Consider the following 20,338-nt stretch of genomic DNA (forward strand, 5'->3'; position numbering starts at 1 on the left):
TCTAATAAAGTTATTTAATACTATATAAATTGCTGTTTAAATTTTCAGATATCTCTCTAATCTTTTATTTTTCCAAGTTTTCTTCTTGGTGAAATTAGAGAATATGGTCTCTAAAATTTTGGTGTTATGGACAAAGTGACCATTTAAGAACTTTCACTATTCTGTATTGCCTTTCTGCATTTCCAGAGTTCTTCTTTTCCTTTTTCCACCTTTCCTTATTTCTATCCCATCCCCCAGTGCTTCTGCCACACCTGCGCGCATGCACACACACACACACACACACACACACACACACACAGATTTCCAAGGGTTCATGATCTTAGTTAGGGTTTGCCAGATTTAAAAAAAAAAAAAGACACCCAGTTTAATTTGAATTTCAGATACACAAATAATTTATTTTAGTAGGAGCATACCTGAAATATTCCATGGGATAAACTGATGCTAAGACAAAAAGCTTGGCTGTTAATTTGAAGTTAAAATTTAACTGGTCCATCCTTATTTTTATTTGCTAAATCTAGCAACCCTAAAACCAACCTCAAATCTTAAAACCTTTCCATGATTTTGAGTTCGAAGTTTCTAAGAAGGATAGGGCAGAATGGTCCTTTGGCCATGGTTAAACACTGTCATCTGAAATTTGTTTTCTTTCGCACATGCAAAAAAAAAACAGATTTGTCTTCCTACCTGGTCCCCACAGCTCAGTGCACTGCTCCTGCAGTGTGGGGCATGCCCCCATCAAGCAGTAGCCCTTCCCGTGATGGCAAGGGAAGCCATTGGCACGGAATCTATCATCAGGACAATTACCAGATTTACCGTCACACATTTCAGGCAGGTCACACTCATCTTTTGCTGGTCTGCACACCATCCCAGCCTTTTTAAACTGTAGAAAAACAAAAATAGAAGGCTTTTTGTTTTCCCTACCTGCTTTACCCTGATACCTCAAATTAACACAAAGATTTTTCCATTTGGACTTTTTGGGCATAGTAGTTTGAAGTGTCATTTCGCTGAAGCTTACATCGTCATTATAAATTAAAGCCATCATCTGCTATATCACTTCTATTAATATTGGTTAATGCCCTAAGATTTTAAGCAATCAATATTTCTGAATTTGTACCAAAAACACCAAAGAAACATAATGTAGAAAAGTACAGGGACAAAAAAAAAACAGGCAACAACTTAGATATAAGGAAGGGAGTTATTTCTCCCTTGGTTGAATGCATCTCTATCAGGAACTCCAAGGAGATTTAAATCTGCAACTTCAGAGATGTACTGGTGAAGTGGGTCTTCGGTATTCAAGGAGATAAGTTTACAAACACCAGATCAGCAGACTTGGGCTTTCCCAGGCCTCGAGTTTCCTAATCCTTAATTCCTTTTATTGTAAGTTCAGCTGGTTCCTTTCAACTCACTTCTTTCATAGAATGACTTATCATGAGGGAGAAATAACCAAATATTCCCTTGCTATATTAACTCGATTGTAATCAGATACTGCAAATCTTACTCTTATTTGCTCAGAGAAATGTTAGTGAAACATTCTGCCATTCCTGCAAAACTGAGAAAGCATGTATGTTTGTTTGTTTGTTTGTTTGTTTTTTCCTTTCTAACAGGAGCAGGTTTTTTACTGCATCAAATAACTTTGAATATCTTAATGCCAGTGATGGGATCAAATCCAAATTTCAATGCAAGCATGTGAGATCCTCCAAATTCAACCCATGGCTCCAGCCAGACCATTCCTTACTAGATACCAGACAAACCATGCTTGTATCTCCTCTTATGTCTTTGCTGTTTCTGTGTCCTCATTTGGAAATTCTTTTTTTGTTGTTGTTGTTTTATGTCTAAATCTCTTTTGTCCAAAATACTTTAAGTCCAGTTGAAAGCCCCTTTCCCAACAAGTCTCCTCTGACATCTTCAATACAAATTGTTGCTCCTGTTTTCATGTGCTTGGGAAGAGCCTTGAATTCAGATTTAGAGGATAGGAATTTGAATCTTGGCTCTGTGCGTGTCTGAGTGCTGAACTTTGGAAAATGGATTTAATCTCTCTGAAAATCCCTGTCCCCATCCAACATCTACTTTACAGGGCCATCGTGAAAATCAAGTGAGACTGTGCAAAAAAGTTTAATATATCATTATGCTATCTACATGGCCATTGAACCACACATTATATTTTCATATGTTTCATATATGTATATCATTGCTCTAAATAAGTAGTAAGAAACTGGATACTTTTTTATGTACCACAATCTAACAAACAGCATTTACCAAACATTCTTTGAGTACTGCTTAAGTCCTCAAATTTACTTCCTTTTGGACTTCTTTCCTCTCTCTCCAACATTAAAAACAAAATTACACCAAGCATTCCTTATAACCTGGTATGCCATCTACACATCCATGCTGCAGTTACAGATCATTTAAAATGTATAAAATTCTGTGCTAGGTGAAAGTGAATCAGTCTTCTGGCCTTAGGAGTCAATCTAACTATGGAAACAAACACACCCTCACAATGTAAAAGGATATGCAACAATAGAAAGTTAAATACTAAACTTGAAGGACAATTCAGAAAAGCACCACAGAGAACATGAAATGTCTTATTTAGTAGAATTTCACCCTGAAGTGACTTCAAAGATTGAAGATAGGGACACCTCCACACTACTCAGAATAAAACTTCTTCCATCACACACATTGTTAACGGGAGATACAATCAGTTTTTGTGAGATTTGACCTGAGAAAGCCATGAAGCATGAGAAACAGCAGCAGGTAGGAGTAACTAGCTGTGGCTTTGGAGATGGTCACACTTGGGGTTATCCCACTCAACAGTGGCCACGTTTGTTTTTACATTTTTTTGTTGTCTATATTTAAGGTGTACATGATGTTTTAACATATATGTACATAGTGAAATGCTTACTACATATGTACACCTACTATGTGCCCACAAAACTTTAAAAAGAATTTTAGAAAGAAATGATTACTACAGTCAAACATTGATGTATTGGTCTCTTACATAGGTGTGTGTGTGTGTGTGTGTGTGTGTGTGTGTGTGTGTGGTGAGAACACTTAAAATCTACTCTGTTAGCAAATTATTAATATACAACATGGTCACGTTGTACCTGTACCTATAGTCATGTTGTACATTATGTCTTTAACCTTACTCATGCTAAACAACTATAACTTTGTCCCTTTTGACCATCATCTCCCCATTTCCCGAGCCTCCTTGTCCTTAGTAAACACCATTCTACTATGCATGTATTCAACATTTTTGGACTCCACATATAAGTGAGATCAGTATGCAGTCTTTGTCTTTTTATGCTGGCTTATTTCACTTAGCATAATGTTCTCAGGTTTATCCAGGCTGTAACAAATAGTGGCCATATTATTTTGGTCATTTTCTACTCTGCATTTTATTCTCAAAAACAAAATGAAATAATATCTACTATGAAGGATCATTGGAAGATGCAATAGGCCATGTATGTAGAACACTGAGTAAGTGCTTCGTATATAGTAAATATATCATTTTATTTAAAGAAAAATATTGCATTGCTTGTTTTGGTTAACATAATCACTGAGATGTTAATGTACAAAAAATGTAATAATTATTAAAATAGAATAAAATAATCTTACTTGGCATTTTTCACAACATTCTCCTGATGTACATTGAAAACCTGCTTTGATTTTACATGTCTTAGCATCACAGCAAATATTGGTACACTCCTAAGAAATACGAGAAACAAATGTAAATGCAACATTACTTTTTGGTCCCAGTTCAGCACAATTTGTAACACAATACAGTCATCAGGCATATGTTACTTTCGTGGAGTCTAAATATGACTTTCAAAAATAAAGATTAAAAAATTAGAAACCCTGAAATTTTGGAGCAACTGATGGCTTATGGTTTATCTGAATTCCACTTATGTCACTTTTCTATTAACTAGTTTCCTCAGTCTCCAATAATACTAAGGAAAGATCTATTCTTTTTGGTAAAACATGAAGAAAAAACACAGTTCTTACAATAAGATTTGTCTAATTGTAGAATATAATTCCTTCAACTCATCAGTTATGTACATATCTAACAGTAGATCCAATTGCTAGGATATCTACTGAAAAGCTAAAGATATAGCTCTTTATCAAACTTTAATATTTAATTCAACTGTGCTTGATGCAAATACTTTGTCTTAGTCTCTCTGCTTTGTGTCAGAATCCTACCTGCAAAAAGTATTGGAGAAACTCCTACCTCAAAACTGTTCCCTGCAGCTGTCTAGATTCCCATAGAAGATTGAGAGTTTTAGAGTTACAACATTTTAGGGTTAAAACTCTGGCCCTTAGTTCAAATACAGTCATCAATCAGGACAGACTACTTTATCTCGTAGATTGAATAAATACATAATTAAATATATAATCATATTTCAAAGTTACTGAAAGCCAATACTCTGAAGGCTTGATGCATTACTTATATTAAGCACTAATAACATGGAAGCAGAGGTCCCATTCAAAATCCCAGCTGCCCTTTGAAGAGGGTCAGCACAGAACTTCTTATGGTAATAACTCCTGAGTGCCAAAGCAGTAAGGGATGCACCAGATCCCTGTGCTAGGTGGTCTTGTGTTTCAGAGCTGAAAACAGATACATTTGATATCAGTTCTTGGCTCCTCCATTTGCCAGCCCAGTGACCTTGAACCAGCAAGCTCTTTGTACTCTGAGCACTCATAGTGCTCTGTCTAAAGTAATACAGGGTAAGTCATAGTCACATAGGGAACTTCAAGTATTTCACCTAGAAAGGGAGGGAGGAGGATACAAAGCCCATGTTAGTAAATAGTCCTTATAAAAAGGAATGAATATAGAACCCTGGGAGAGAAAATAGTAAGGTCTGTTCAGCAGTTCAGGGTTCGTTGTCAGAAAGATTTTCCTGGAAAATACCTACAAATGGACATACCCAAAACTACCCAAAAAACCTACAATGTTATAGTGGGCCACGCATTATTTTATAGTTTATCTTCTTAGCAATTGAAAAACAACTATATCCTTTTAGAAAGTGATTGGTCATACCTCAGATGTCCCACAGTCACAGTCCTCTCCCATTTCCACCATCTGGTTCCCACAAATTGGAGTGGATATGATATCTGTAGGCAATGGAGCATTAAAGAGGCAATTCGATAATTTATCTTCAAAAAACTTGTCATAGCTGACACGGCTGCAGGAACTGAAGTCTGTGGGTATATAGAAGCTGTGAAGATAAGGAAAGAAAAACTGGAATATAGTCATGCTTAAAATGTGGGAAGCAGTATCTGACATTAGGCACAATTACACCCACAGCCTGCCCCAAAAGATAAAATCCAATCCACTGACCAACTGCCAGATTGTAAGCTCATTTGCATGCCTGAATTAACCTACCTGGGTGGACACAAACACCTCCAATTTCATGAGAAAATATAGTCACATTTCAAAGTATAGCATCCAGGCCACTTTTAATAAAACAAATACGTCTCTGACTTCTCCAGATAATCTTAGATCATTTGGGTGTTGTAAAGACCTAAAGGTACCAAAATATGTATTTACATGTCTCAGAATTCACTTTCCTTTAGAGGAATTCCTACTGATAGGATCTCTTCATTATACAGATAAAGATGAGGTTTACAACTGCTGTAATAGAGGGGAGAGGTAACATAAGCTCTGTAACTGGCATGCAGCCATATGCTGTTTCGTGCAGGGGCTTTGGAGAATGACCCTAGCTTGAGTGGGCTGAGGGAGGAAATGAAAATAGAAAAGAGGAAATAGAGTTTATAGAGTGAGTTGTATGTATAGAAAAGAGGACATGAATATATAAAAAAGATGGTGAGATTTTAAAAGATAAGATTGCCTAAAAATTTTGCCTAATTCAGGGTAGGAATGTGTGATGTCTTTTCATAGACTGTCCTCATTGTCCTATGAGCAGTTTCTTCTTTAATTAGAGTTTTATTCTAGAACTCTTTTCTGACCACCATCTATTCTGAATTCATGGAAAATCTGATAAATGCTAATGATTTTTCTGAAGCCAGGTCTTGTATAGATGAGGATAAAATGATGAATTGCCCCAACAGCAAAGAGACAATATGTTTAAATTATGTCTGAGTTATTAAAAAACATTACATATAGATGAGGTGGCTTGGCACAAATGCACATTTATTTAATGACTCAAAAACTTGAACACATTGTTGAAGATGACCTAAAGTAGTACAGCCCATGGTGGATCAAAACCAGGGCTACATAGCATGTCCCCAGAGCCCAGATGAGCCTCACCTCAGTGCTTTGTCCATCACACATATTGTAGAAGGACACTTGCAAGAATAGTTGTCATGAAACATTCCAAAGTTGTGGCCCATTTCATGTGCCATTGTCCCTGCAACTCTAAGAAGATTGTCACTATGGTCCTAAGGGTATGAAAGAAGAAAAAGATTCTCTGATTTTCGACTGAAATTATACTTCACTCGCCATCTCTCTCTCTCTCTCTTTCTCTCTCTCTCACACACACACACACAGAGTACTAAACGGAACTGAATGCCCATCACAGCATATACAGTCTGCCCTTTGCTCTTTGAGTAGGTTCCTATAACGAAGGAAGTTGTTCCAGTTTTCCTTCCAAGAAAGATGGCAAATTTTCATCAACAATAAGAAATAAGAACTTTTTTAAAGTGATATATCTCCCTTACCTCTTTGGCTTGCCTTTTAGAAGTCTTTGATGCATTTGGCCATTAGGGATCTAAAATTGTTTGTCAGCCTAGCACTTTAGCTCTATTTGTATCTTTCTCAATTCCGTAATTGCCAAGAGTAGACATCAGTCATTTAAAAACTTGCCCATTGCATGAAATCAGCCTATAGCCAACTTGATCACCAGATTGTTTCTGGTTTGAGGTGCTTGGACTCAACTCCAAGCTTGCAGATAAATTAGAGCTTGCAGCTATAAATTGTCCAGGAGCAATAAAACAATGCAGGAGAACCATTGCAGGGTAAAATGTCCTATTGAGGAGACAAGAATCTGCCAGTAACATCCACCTACAGAAGTCTGATTCTGTTATCTACTTCATCTCAAAGAACTAAATGTAGAGTTTGATGAGGAACAGTACAAGAGTGGCAAACAAGCAACAGCGGTGTAAATTGGGAAGTTGATACCTACACACTGTATATTCTTTCATTCTTTTGAGATGAACATGGTAAACCCTCCTATATAGAAATATAGAGCTCTCCAAATGGGGAAAAACGCAAGCCAAAAAGCCCAAGAAAAAATGTGTTTAGAGGCCTATCTGAAGCTCCTTTCAAATTATGGTTTATTTCTTTAAATAATGGTTTTCCTAACTTAAATGATTTTTGCCCTCGAATGATCTCCATTCTGTCTTGCCCCACTCTAAATCCTACCTACCCTTTGAGGTCCATTTTTTTTTTTTTTTTTCCTGAGACTCTGTCTCACTCTTGTTGCCTAGACTGGAATGCAATGGTGCAATCTCTGCTCACTGCAACCTCCGCCTCCTGGATTCAAGTGATTCTCCTGCCTCAGCCTTTTGAGTAGCTGAAATTACAGGCACCAGCCACCATGTCCAGCTAATTTTTTTGTATTTTCAGTAGAGACAGGGTTTAACCATGTTGGCCAGGCTGGTCTTGAACTCCTGACCTCAGGTAATCCACCTGCCTCGGCCTCCAAAAGTGCTGGGATTACAGGCTGAGGTCCATCTTAATGCAACCTTTCCTGACTATGTTAATATTCATCAACAATCATCTCTTATGAATTCCTAGCATGGTTTTCACTTCCATTAAGTAGTATTAAGCTACCTACTATATGTTAGAACTATTGCTTTAGGTAGGCCAGTTTCTCTTCCAATTTTATGGCAAGCTATTTCAAATTTGAAAATATGTATTTTACTTCCTCGGTATATCCATGAAGCCTATCACAAACCGAGACTCAAAAGATAGTAACTAAAAAGTATGTTAATTCCATTTCTATCTAGGATGTAGAAAGCTGGAAAGAACATTATTCTTACACTAACAAGGATAAGGCAGATAGATAACTATAACTTCCCTTGAATCCACCGGTAAGTTGGGGTTACAGGACATCCAAAAAGTCTGTGAAAATATATTCAAAACGAAAGTAAGATAAAGCCTTTCTTAGACAAACAAAACTGAAAGAATTTACTGTATTATAAGGAATGTTTTTAAAAAATTCCCTTGAAAGGAAAAAATATATACTAGATAGAAATTTGGACTTTTATAGAGAAGTAAAGAGTCCTGGAAATGCAATAAAGTGATGGTAAATATAAAACTTTTTTTAAACTTCTATTATAAGTTCACAGGTACAAGTGCAGGATCATTACTTAGGTAAACTGTGTCATGGGGGTTTGTTGTACAAATGAAAAATATTTTAATTTTAAATTGCAATCAAAGATGGATATCTAAAACAAAATTAATAATGTATTGTGTATTTATGTGATATAAAGTTAAACATATGATAACAATAGCACAATAGATGGGAAGAAAGAGAGGCATACTCTTAAAAAATCTGTACCCTTTTCCCAGCACCATTTATTAAATAGAGAATCCTTTCTCCACTGCTTGTTTTTGTCTGTTTTGTCAAAGATCAGATGGTTCTAGATGTGTGGTGTTATTCCGAGGCTTCTATTCTGTTCCATTGGTCTGTATATCTGTTTTGGTACCAGTACCATTGCTGTTTTGGTTACTGTGTAGCCTTGTAGTATAGTTTGAAGTCAGATAGTGTTATGCCTCCAGCTTTGTACTTTATCCTTAGGATTGTCTTGGCTATGCAGGTTCTTTTTTGGTTTCATATGAAATTTAAAGTAGGTTTTTCCGATTCTGTGAAGAAAGTCAATGGTATGATGGGTATAGCACTGAATCTATAAATTACTTTGGGCAGTATGGCCATTTTCATGATATTGATTCTTCCTATCCATGAGCATGGAATATTTTTCCATTCATTAGTGTCCTTTCTTATTTCTTTGAACAGTGGTTTGTAGTTCTCCTTGAAGAGGTCCTTCATATCCCTTGTAAGTTATATTCCTCGGTATTTTATTCTGTTTTTAGTAATTGTGAATAGGAGTTCACTTGTGATTTGGCTCTCTGTCTGTTACTGGTGTATAGGAATGCTTGTGATTTTTGCACATTGATTTTGTATCCTGACACTGCTGGAGTTGCTTATCAGCTTAAGGATATTTTTGGTTGATACGATGGGGTTTTCTAATTATACAATCATGTCATCTGCAAACAGATCCAATTTGACTTCCTGTCTTTTTATTTGAATACCCTTTATTTCTTTCTCTTGCCTGATTGCCCTGGCCAGAACTTCCAATACTATGTTGAATAGGTGTGGTGAGAAAGGGCATCCTTGTCTTGTGCTGGTTTTCAAAAGGAATGCTTCTACCTTTTGCCCATTCAGTATGATATTGGCTGTCAGTTTATCATAAATAGCTATTATTCTGAGATATGTTCCTTCAATACCTAGTTTATTGAGAGTTTTTAGCCAAAAACTTCATGCTAAACAATATATTAAAAAGATAATGCATCATCACTATGTTGAGTTTACCCTGGAACGCAAAGTTAGTTCAACATTTGAAATTCAATCAATATTATTTACCATGTTAACAGACTAAAGGAGAAAAACTATCATGATCTTCTCTATAGATTTTTTTAAAGCATTTGGTAAAAGTAAATCATAGTACCAACAGTTTATCGTCATACAGACCTGAACAACACCAACTGAATGATAAGGAGAACACATTGTAGACATAAATGCAAGACCCACAGTCATTCCAGCAAATTCTGTTGCTCTGCAAGAAAGGAAGAAATTGATATAAAAAATTATAATGCTAAGCTCTATTTTTATAGACAATTCATCCAAAACCGTAAATGGTTACCAGAAAAACTCACTGTGAACCATCACTCAATGTTTTTCTTCAGTTTTTGAATTTGCATAAGGCATTTTTCTGTAGAATGGCTTTTGTGTCACTTAAAATCCAAACACCTAGATAGAATTATGTTGAATATTTTCTATCATTTCTGATTATAACACTTTTCATTGTGATATGTATCCCTTGTGAAGAAAAAAGAAAGGCTATTTTTGGTCCTAATAAGTATTTCTCCATATACATCTTGTTTTGATATTAGCATTAGCACACAGGCTTTGTTTTCATTTATATTTTACTCATATTTTTATATCACGTACTTTTGTTTTACATTAGCACTGTTTTAGTACAGTAGGTTTAGGGATTGGGCCCATTTTGAAAGCATTTGTATTAGTGATCATTTATATTATTCAAATAATTTTTATACTAGAGAGGGGTTTGAATCATTTGCACTTACATAGATAATATGTTTTTTCTTTTTTTAATATTTTATTATTATACTTTAAGTTCTAGGGTACATGTGCATAACATGCAGGTTTGTTACATATGTATACTTGTGCCATGTTGATGTGCTGCACCCATCAACTCGTCAGCACCCTTTAGTAATTTTAATTTGCTTTATTGGTTCCTTTTAATTTTTCTATAAATCTTCAATAATTTCATACTCGTTCCTTTTAGTTTTTTTTCCTATCTGTACAAGATCCTGGCCCTTAATTGTCTCTGGAAATTTGCCAAATTTGCATCAGGTTTTTAATTTCCTTAGTAGATGCATTTACATGGGAAATTGAACCTGTATTTTCCATAAAACAATATTAAAAATAGAAAGTATCGATTCTGCTGTGTAAAATAAATGAGAAAACTTCTCAATTTTTCATTCCCTGCAGATTTTATCCATTTAGTCTGATTTCAGATATTTATTTTGAAAATATATTTTACATTATACATACTTAAAAGGTTTATGATACCTGTAATCTCTTTTAAAATTATATCACAAAGTTATTTATACTTCATTCTACATTTTTGTGGTTTCAGTTCTCCCCACTTGCTCATTTGCAAAAACATTTCCTTCATTTTGGAGTTATATATTTTGGTTTATCTTTTAAGTGAACAGAGTATATTTGGACTCTAATTTTTTTAACTACTTATACCTAAGTATAGGTATCTTTTGTTAATTTGTTTGGTAAATGGTAAGACATTAATTGCATAACTGGAAGAACAAATATTTCCTTTCTGTTTTCATTTTTTTCTGATTCTTGACATTGTATCATTGTTTATTTTTACCTATACATTTATCATCTCGTCTATTATTTTTAAGCTTCTACACTATTACTGTACAGTGATGGAGTGTTCAGTAATTTGTCTGGCTCCCTTATTACTTACCAGCTATGAGACCTTGGAAAATCACTAAACCCCTCCACAAAGAATGGGCTCTTGAGTCTAAAACTCACCTTTCCAAATTAAAAAATTGTGTAGGCTACTTCCCAAAGGTGACCCCCCAATGAACCAGCCTTGCAGTATTCTCAGCCTGAGTAGTGCCTTCCCCTTGAATCTGGATTGGCCCTACAACTTACCCTTGATTAAGATAATATACCAGTAATGACACCCTGTGACTTTTGTAGTTAGGTCATAAAAAACCTTGATGCATTATCTTGTGCCTTCTTGAAATGCTTAGTCCGAGAAAAACTAGACACCTAGTAAGAAGTCCACCTACTCTAAGATAGCCATATTGAAGGGAAGCTCAAGCTGGGCACATGAAAGGGGATATAGACAGAAACATGACCAACCAGACTCACTGTTCCAGCCAAATGAGCCCACATGCCAATTATGTAAGTGAAGAAGCCTTATTTCAAGCCCAGAAAGTCAAGCTCGTTTGTCATGCAGTAACAGATGACCAGCACAGGAATATTAACTAATTCTGGTGGACATAGTTCACTGATTTCCCATGAAATTCATGGTTTTCTTAGATAATAGACTCTCCAGTAACTTCAAGTCAATCCTTACTGCTTCCTTCTATCTGATTTCAACTAAATATTATCCAGCTACCAGCAGCATTTTCTTGACCGTTTTGAGGCACACCCTCCAGTCTCATATAATTTATAGCCATTAGATTTATTTCCCCTATTGTTGTTAACTGGATATTTCAGCAGGAAATAAATGAGTGAAGATGTGGGGTTAGAATATAATACTTATTTTTTCTTCTAATAATATCTTAGAGGTTTCTTCTAACTTGAGCCTAAAGCCAATCAGTTCTTTAATTAAACACTGAATCAAAAACTATCTTTCCATTATATAAACTTGTCTTTTCTTCCTGTATACCCAATAAAAACAAACTTTTTATGAATCATTGCTTTTTTTTTTGAAAAAAGAAAATACTTGGATCCAAAATAAGAGCATATTTGACATATAATCCAAGTAAGTGCTCTATAAATGTCTACTCCCCTATGTGTACACCTCACTTTGCCAAGGTTCAGAAAAGCGTCCACCAAATACCACATAGTGTGCAATGGGGGAAAATCTGTACATACGTGATTAACTGAGCAATATCATGACGCTTTCTTCTTGGGAGAACACTCCCCCTCCATTTAGAAAAATTTTCCAAGGTGAAGCTTGCATTTGGGGTTATGTTTATCTTATCCTCGTCAGTCCAGATTTCCATACCAACTAAGGCCACATGAGTATTGAGTTTTTTATAAAGCTGTCCAAAGAAAATAAATGGCAAAGCAATTACTTATAATGGTGATATCATATTAAACATTTTCAATGTATTTTGTATTTTTAAACATTCATCACAGCAGTATAAAAACCTTATTTCCAAGCACATTGGTGAAACAGAATGTATTGACTATTTTGTAGACACTAAAACTCCCATTCAAAACAAAAGACAGATACCCTAAGATAGTTCAGGTCTGCAAATTTTTTTTTTGGGGGGGGGTGGGGTGGTGTAGAAAAGGCCCTGTTAAGACAAAATATTCCTGTTTGTGCTCTTAAGAAATACTACAATTTTGTGTCAGTGGCCCATTACTATGGCTTCAATTGCCTATATGTTTTTCAGTGCTCTCAGAGTGAGAATATTTCAGAATTAGCAAAGTTTGCTCAGTGCCGGTTTAGGCATTAAAGTAGTAACACAATATGATCAAATGTACATCGATGCATTTACAATAAGCTAAGTAGTTGCTATAGTTTGAATGTTTGTGTCCCCCAAAATTCATGTGTTGAAATCCTAACCCCCAAGGTGATGGTGTGTTAGGAGGTGGGGCCTTTGGGTGGTGATTAGGTTACGAGAGTGGAGCCCTCATGAATGAGATTAGTGCCCTTAAAAAAGAGATCCCCAGAGAATTGCTTTGTCCCTTCCACCATATAAAGGCACAGTGAGAAGGCAGCTGTCTCCAAGCCAGGAAGACAATCTTCACCAGAAACCAAATCTTGATGGAACTTGATTTGGACTTCCTAGCCCCCAGAACTGTGAGCTATAAATTGCTGTCATTTTTGAGCCACCCATTTTATGTATTTTCAGAATGACACAATGGTCCTCTAATCTTAAACATGAATTTAACCAAATAATCCACAATGCATATGGGATAAACTTTAGAAATAATGAGTTAAGCTTATGAGACAATATGCTTACTCTAAAGATAAAAGCTTAAATTACTACTATAGTTTCTAAAAGTGCACAGTGACATTCTCACCAGCAACTTTCTGCTAAGAAACTTAAATACTTCTTTAAAAAAGGTAGGTTGGAAAACAAGAAAAGCATTAAGGAATGCAGTTACTGAGAGTGAAGTTAAAATCCAGCCATGTTATCATCCTTCACTTGATTATTCCCTCAACTTCCTTAACTTCCTTGTTCCTTTCTTGCTTAATTTTACTCACCTGACAAAACTCCAATCCTGGTTAAAGCAACTTGCCTCTAAACCTCTCCTCCTTCTGCCCTTGAACCAGGGGAAAACACATTGTTCTGATTGCTCTCCTTTTTTTTTTTTTTTTTTAAGACGGAGTCTTGCTCTGTCTCCTAGGCTGGAGTGCAGTGGTGCAATCTTGGCTCACTGCAAGCTCTGCCTCCCGGGTTCATGCCATTCTCCTGCCTCAACCTCCCGAGTAGCTGGGACTACAGGTACCCACCACCACGCCCGGCTAATTTTTTTTTTTTTTTTTTTTTTTTTTGGTAGAGACAGGGTTTCACCATGTTAGCCAGGATGATCTCGATCTCCTGACCTCGTGATCCGCCCACCTCAGCCTCCCAAAGCTCTGGGATTACAGGCATGAGCCACTGCACCTGACCCTGATTGCTCTCACTTTAAAGCTGTGACTACCAACCTCAAGTAGTCCTTAACGCTTTCCAGCAAAACTGCTGTATTTCCAAATTCCATTCACACGCAGCTTTCTGCACACTTTTTTTATACTTCTTTTCTTGGTAATTCTAACATTTCCTTTAAATCTGACTTTCACAGTTGTCCTTGCTCCACATGCACTGAGAGTATAAGAGCAATCTGAAGAGAACGTCCGCAAGCTCCCACCGTTGGCCTATCCCCTCACCTATTCTTGTCCAAACATCCTGCGCCTCCCCATCTACTATATAAATGAACAACCTCTGAGTCTAAGACCAGTTTCTCCACGTACGTACTAAATCTCTTATTTCTGCCCCCATCAAGATTATTCCAACAATTCTTCTGTCTTTCCTGCATTATCAATGTTTAGCCCTCCACAAATCATTCCCATCAGTGTAAGAAGGAAATTTATTACTTCTTTTATTTCATATATATTGACTTCATATATATTGGTAACATATTTATTTCATATATATTGGTAATCACTTCACTATGCATATGCATATCAAAATAAGTATATTACAGCATTATATTGTACAACAAAAAATTATCTTTAGAGCATTTATAGAATACCACAAAGAGACTCATTAATTTCAAAATAAGTATGCCAACTATATATCCAACAAACAGAAAACTAAGAATTAGTACTTAAAGGTTGTAAAATCATTTTTAAAATATTTTGGAAATTAGATAACTCAATCATGTCTAAAGAACACAGTCAACAGTCGTATGACTCAAATGGGTTTGGAAATCTGACAAATCTATATTCAAACCTCATGGTATCCTTTTCTCACTTCGTGATCTTAGGTGAGTTACTTTGTTTCTGAGAATATGATTCCTTAGCTATACATTAGGCTTTAGTAACATTTAGGATTGTTCTGGGGATTACATGAGATAATTGTTTATGAAATATGCTACTGTGACAGTGCTTTGCATTTTTAAAATTATTTTTCCCCTCTGGATCAGCTTTCTGTCGGGATTTGGTCTTCAGCATTTTCTTAGTGGATTTTTGGAAAACACAATGCACCCACGTAAAACCAGTTTTTATGTCTTCTTATACCTGAGAATAGTGCGGCAGGTAAATAAGAAGTGTTGGTTTGTGGTATTAATATTCATGTTCACCTGTGTAGCAAAAGTCGTGGTCATCCTTCGGGAGCCAGTCAGCCACACTGGTCTCAAGTGTCTTGACTTTGCTTCCCTGCTTCAGGTGCTTTCACTGAAAAACCCAAAGACATCTCCCAGCAAACTGTTTAAAACTGCAGGTAATAAAATATGTCTTACCATGTTGACATAATTAGCCATCTCAAACACCCTCTTTCTGATCTCATCTTGATTCTCATTGTACTTTTTAAACTAAAAGAAAAATTAAGAAAAAATATGGGCATTGATAAAAATTAATATACTTGGAAGGTTAAAAAGGTATCTTCTCTTATATTACTTATTATTGATTTCAATTAAAATTAGTTATTAGAGTTAATTAAAAGTTAGAATCAAATTCCTATTCATCTAGCTACATTAAAGCACTTTGGGAGTGAATATGATGTTTTCTGAAGTACTAGCTCAGTTTAAAGCTCTAAAGAATTATTCCAAATGTATTTTCACTTAAATTTTATAGTTTTCTAAGCTGTGCAGAATTAGCAAAAGGAATACCTTATTAATTTAAGAGATATGTATATGAACAGTACATGAATTAAGCACAATAAGTAAGGCCAAAGCTTAGGGTCTGAGCTAATAGTTGACTTATATTTTCATACACATGTGCATTTTAAATTTAGAAAACCCAGTATATGAAAATGCAGTCTTACAGTAGAAGATAAACAGTGACTGTCACCAAAGATTTGCCTTTTCAGAGGATTCCATTCACTAAGCTTTCATTGTGACCAAGTAAGCTTTTATATTGACTCCCTAATGAGAATAAATTTTAATTTACAAATGATTTAACAACAAAAGACAAAATAACAGAAGAATATAATTGGAAACCTAGTTAGGTGCTCTTAAGTCAATAAGAAAATAGTATTATAAGTCCCAACAATTTATGCGTATCGTATCAATTGCCTTGATAGCTCTGAAAAGAAGAAATCATATCAACTTAATTACAAATGTCAAATTTCATAGTTTTAGAAAAGTATGTAACCATAGCTCATATGCATGATTCTTTAAGTCTCATCCAGATATTTAATGTCTCACATAATAAATAAATATATATGAATGGGAGTTTTGGAAGACAGCACATTTATCTCATACAATTACCTCACCATTATCCAGGACCAAATAATATTCTATATATTTCTCATGTTTCTGAACCTTCCCATCATTCAATTTCTGAAATATAAAGAGGAGAATTACTGATACAACATCTTTTTCTGCAAAAGTTCTTATATTATTTGATATCTGTAATTTTATAAGCAGTTGGTTTATATCTGGAGTAAAGGCAGACAATATTAGCATTTTAACACCAATTCAACAGGCAGGATTATCTACCAACAAGGCTCATAAATTTGGAGGTGAAGGGACCCCAGTAATATTCTGGTCTGACTTCTTCATTTTATCAAGGGGTCTAAATTATGTTACTAGTAGGGGAGCTAGAAATAAAACCAAAGTCTTTCTGTTGTTTTGAACAGTAGACTTCTTCAGCATCCTGACACAAAATAGAGGAACTTTGCCTTTGGCATCCTCCTAGTGTTTTTAGTTAGTTTTGTTTTGTTTTGTTTTGTTTTGTAGCCTTTAATTCATATCCTGGTGAAATACCTGCTCCTTTATCAATGGTGCAATGCAGAGACACCATTGTTTCTAGTCTACTTTTTTCTCTTCTCTCCTTCCCATGTTTCAAACTTAACAATGTTCTGTTCCTCTCTCTATCTCAAAAACAAAAACAAAAACAAACAAACAAAAAAAGGCTAGGCGTGGTGGCTCATGCCTGTAATCCCAGCACTTTGGGAGGCCGAGGCGGGTGGATCACGAGGTCAGATCAAGACCATCCTGGCTAACACGGTGAAACTCCGTCTCTACTAAAAATACAAAAAATTAGTCGGGTGTGGTGGCGGGCACCTGTAGTCCCAGCTACTTGGGAGGCTAAGGCAGGAGAATGGTGTGAACTGGGGAGACGGAGCTTGCAGTGAGCCAAGATCACACCACTGCACTCCAGCCTGGGCGATAGAGTGAGACTCTATCTCAAAAAAAAAAAAAAAAAAGAAAAAGAAAAGAAAAGTTACATAGTGGATTGTCTCATTGAAAAGCGACCAATAGATTATTCCTACTAAATAATAGCTCACCAAAGTTTATTAGATTGCATTTCTGGAAGTGCACATCTTTTAGTAGGTAACTAAAGTTCAATTACAAAGAACAAATTCCTGAAGATAGACTTTTAGATGTTATCTAATGAGACATGAGACATGAGACATGTACTTACTTCCTGCCCTCCATGGGAACAAAATATTTATTAGCACTTACAATACACTGAGAGTGCTCTGGGAACTGCAAATGCAGTAGTGAAATCAACATGGTCTATCTGCTGATAAAGCTTACAAGAGACAAACATAAACATATCAGATGGTGGCCAGTGCTATGTGGAGGATTAAAGTGGGCATGTGATACTGAGTTACTAGGTAGTTATTTCAGAATAGGTGAAATTATCTAAAGAGCTGGTCGTCTAGCAGATGTATTAGGAAAATGAGAAGCTAGGCAAGGAAAGATAAATTGGAAGACAATTCCAGCAGAAAAAAAAAAATTAGTAAATAGACTCTAAGGTGAAAAGTATTGGCATATTTAGAGCATAGGAAAAAAAAATGCTTGTGTTCTGTATAACATAATGGGGCAGGTCACCGAGAGATGGGGAGTAAAGAGTAGGAAGAGACCAGAGAGGTTGATGGGACGACAATCATACAGGGTTTTGTGACCCGTGGTCAGTTGTGTGACTTTTATACTAAATGCTATGGGAAGACATCAGAGGGCTTTGAACAGAAAAGGGATGTGATGTGATTTACAATAAAAATAGCACTGGATTGATTGTGTGGAGTGTGGATTCTGCTGAACTGGGATGGGCAGGTCAGGCAGAGGCTGTTGTCATGGTTATTATGAGATGGTACCTTGGCATAGTCAGAAAAGGGAGCAAAGTAAAAGATCTGAAATATGTTGGAGGCACTTGCTTGTGGATACCATGTAAGGAGGGATGAAGAAAAAGAGAATCAAGGATAATTTCTAGATCCAAACTTGAACAAATGATGAGTGGTGGTAGTGTTAAGTAAAATGGGGAGAAAAAGAGAGGAGTAGGTTTTGTTTGTGGTTTAGAAATTTGTAGTTCTTTTCGGGACATATTTTAGGTTTGTGATATCAGATGTTTGAGTAGATATATTAAAAAGATAATTATAACAGTCTGGCCTTTAGGAGAGGGGCACAGGCTAGAGATACACATCTGATGGCCATTGGTGCACAGTTCCTATTTAAATAAGGCACAGGACAGGGTGAGATTACCTAGGAAGAATGTGTAGATAAAGAAAAAGATCCAGGATTGAGTTATGTGAGGTTCTCTAATATTTACCAGTCAATCAGAGCAAGGGTGACAGAAAGGAAATGAGAAGGAATAGCACTCCTGAGGTAGAGGAAAGTCAAAACGATAAAATGTCTCGAAAGCAAGGCTCTTTCCACATAGTTACCCAAGGAATGGAGACAGACGGATAAGAGGCCTGTACAAGCAAACCCAGGAGTCGATATTCATATAGCTAGGAGTTTCACCAAGTTCTGGCCAATCAAAGGTGGCCAACTCTTCAAACCATGTTCAAATAAGGCAAACACCAAGTTGTAACCAATGCAGCTGTTTCTGTACCTTAATACATTTTCTGTACGTCATTTTTCTGTTCATAAATCCTCTCCAACCATCGAGTAGCACGGAGTTGCTCTGAACCTCTTCTGGTTCTGAGGGCTGCTGGATTCTCAAACCATTCTTTGTTCAATTAAACTCTGTTAATTGTCTATAATTTGTCCTTAACAGTCCTCATATTGTACGTTAGATCTTTCAACTGCTTCACCCAGCACATTGGCTACTTGGTATCCTTAGACCTGTATCTCCCCATTTCCTGTCCCTACCTAGACCCTGGTAACCACTGTTTTATTCTCTATCTCTATATATTTGACACTCATTCCCCCACTTTTTTTAGATTCCTTTTCATTTTGTTTCTTTTATTTGCTGTGCAGAAGCTTTTTCGTTTGATATAGTCTCTTTTTTTTTTTTTACATTTTTACTTTTATAACCTTAGCTTTTAGGTATGATATCTAAGAAGTCATTGTTAAGGTTAATGTCAAACAGCTTTTCCTCTCTATTTTCTTCTAGGAGTCTTATGGTTTAAGATATTACATTTAGGTTTCTTACTCATTTTGATTTGATTTTTAGTTATGGTATAAGAAAAGGATTCGATTTCATAATTTTGCATGTGGATATCTAGTTTTCCCAGCACTATTTATTGAAGAGACTATCCTTTCCCTAGTGTGTCTTTTTGGTGCCCTTGTTGAAAATTAATTGACCGTATATGTTTGGATTTATTTCTGAGCTTGCGATTCTGATCCACTGGTGTAGGTGTCTGCTTTTATGCCATTATACTGTTTCAATTACTATATCTTTGTAATATAACTTTAAATCAGGTAGTATGATGTCTTTTTTTTCTCAGAATTCCTTTGACTATTTGGAATATTTTGTGGTTCCATACAAATTTTATGATTTTTTCTTATTTCTGTAAATACTGTAATTGGGGTTTTTATAAGGATTGCATTGAATCTACATATTGCTTTAGGTAGTATGAATATTTTAACAATATTCTTCTAATTCATGAGCATGGAATATTCATTTATTTGCATTTTCTTCTATTTCCTTCATCAATGTTTCATAGCCTTCGGTGTACAGGTCTTTCACCTCCTTAGTAAAATTTATTCCCAAGTATTACTTATGTTATAAATGGAATGGTGTTCTTGATTTCATTTTTGACTAGGTTGTTTTGTGGATAGAAATGTCACAGATTGTGTATGTTGATTTTATATCCTGCAACTTTATTGAATTTATTTATTGGTGTTAATGGGCTTTCGGTAGAATCATTAGGGTTTTCTATAGGTAGAATCATTTCATCTGCAAATAGAGGTAATTTTAGTTCTTCCTTTCCAAG

General features: G+C 35.7%; 1 protein-coding gene across 1 annotated transcript in view; it reads right to left on the reverse strand.

The window, feature by feature from the left end:
- Positions 1-20,338, reverse strand: part of LOC105482052 (ADAM metallopeptidase domain 28) — a 596,506-nt gene that overhangs the window by 21,401 nt on the left and 554,767 nt on the right. The window contains exons 14-21 of the mRNA XM_071068485.1: positions 16,440-16,511; positions 15,471-15,542; positions 12,390-12,559; positions 9,705-9,789; positions 6,260-6,390; positions 5,030-5,207; positions 3,610-3,699; positions 682-877 (exon numbers count right to left, since the gene is read on the reverse strand). Coding sequence (XP_070924586.1) covers positions 682-877; positions 3,610-3,699; positions 5,030-5,207; positions 6,260-6,390; positions 9,705-9,789; positions 12,390-12,559; positions 15,471-15,542; positions 16,440-16,511 — 994 coding nt within the window. The remainder of the gene's footprint in view (positions 1-681; positions 878-3,609; positions 3,700-5,029; positions 5,208-6,259; positions 6,391-9,704; positions 9,790-12,389; positions 12,560-15,470; positions 15,543-16,439; positions 16,512-20,338) is intronic.

This window comes from Macaca nemestrina, chromosome 8 (genome assembly GCF_043159975.1).
Source record: "Macaca nemestrina isolate mMacNem1 chromosome 8, mMacNem.hap1, whole genome shotgun sequence".
In the NCBI taxonomy this organism is placed as follows: Eukaryota; Metazoa; Chordata; class Mammalia; order Primates; family Cercopithecidae; genus Macaca; species Macaca nemestrina.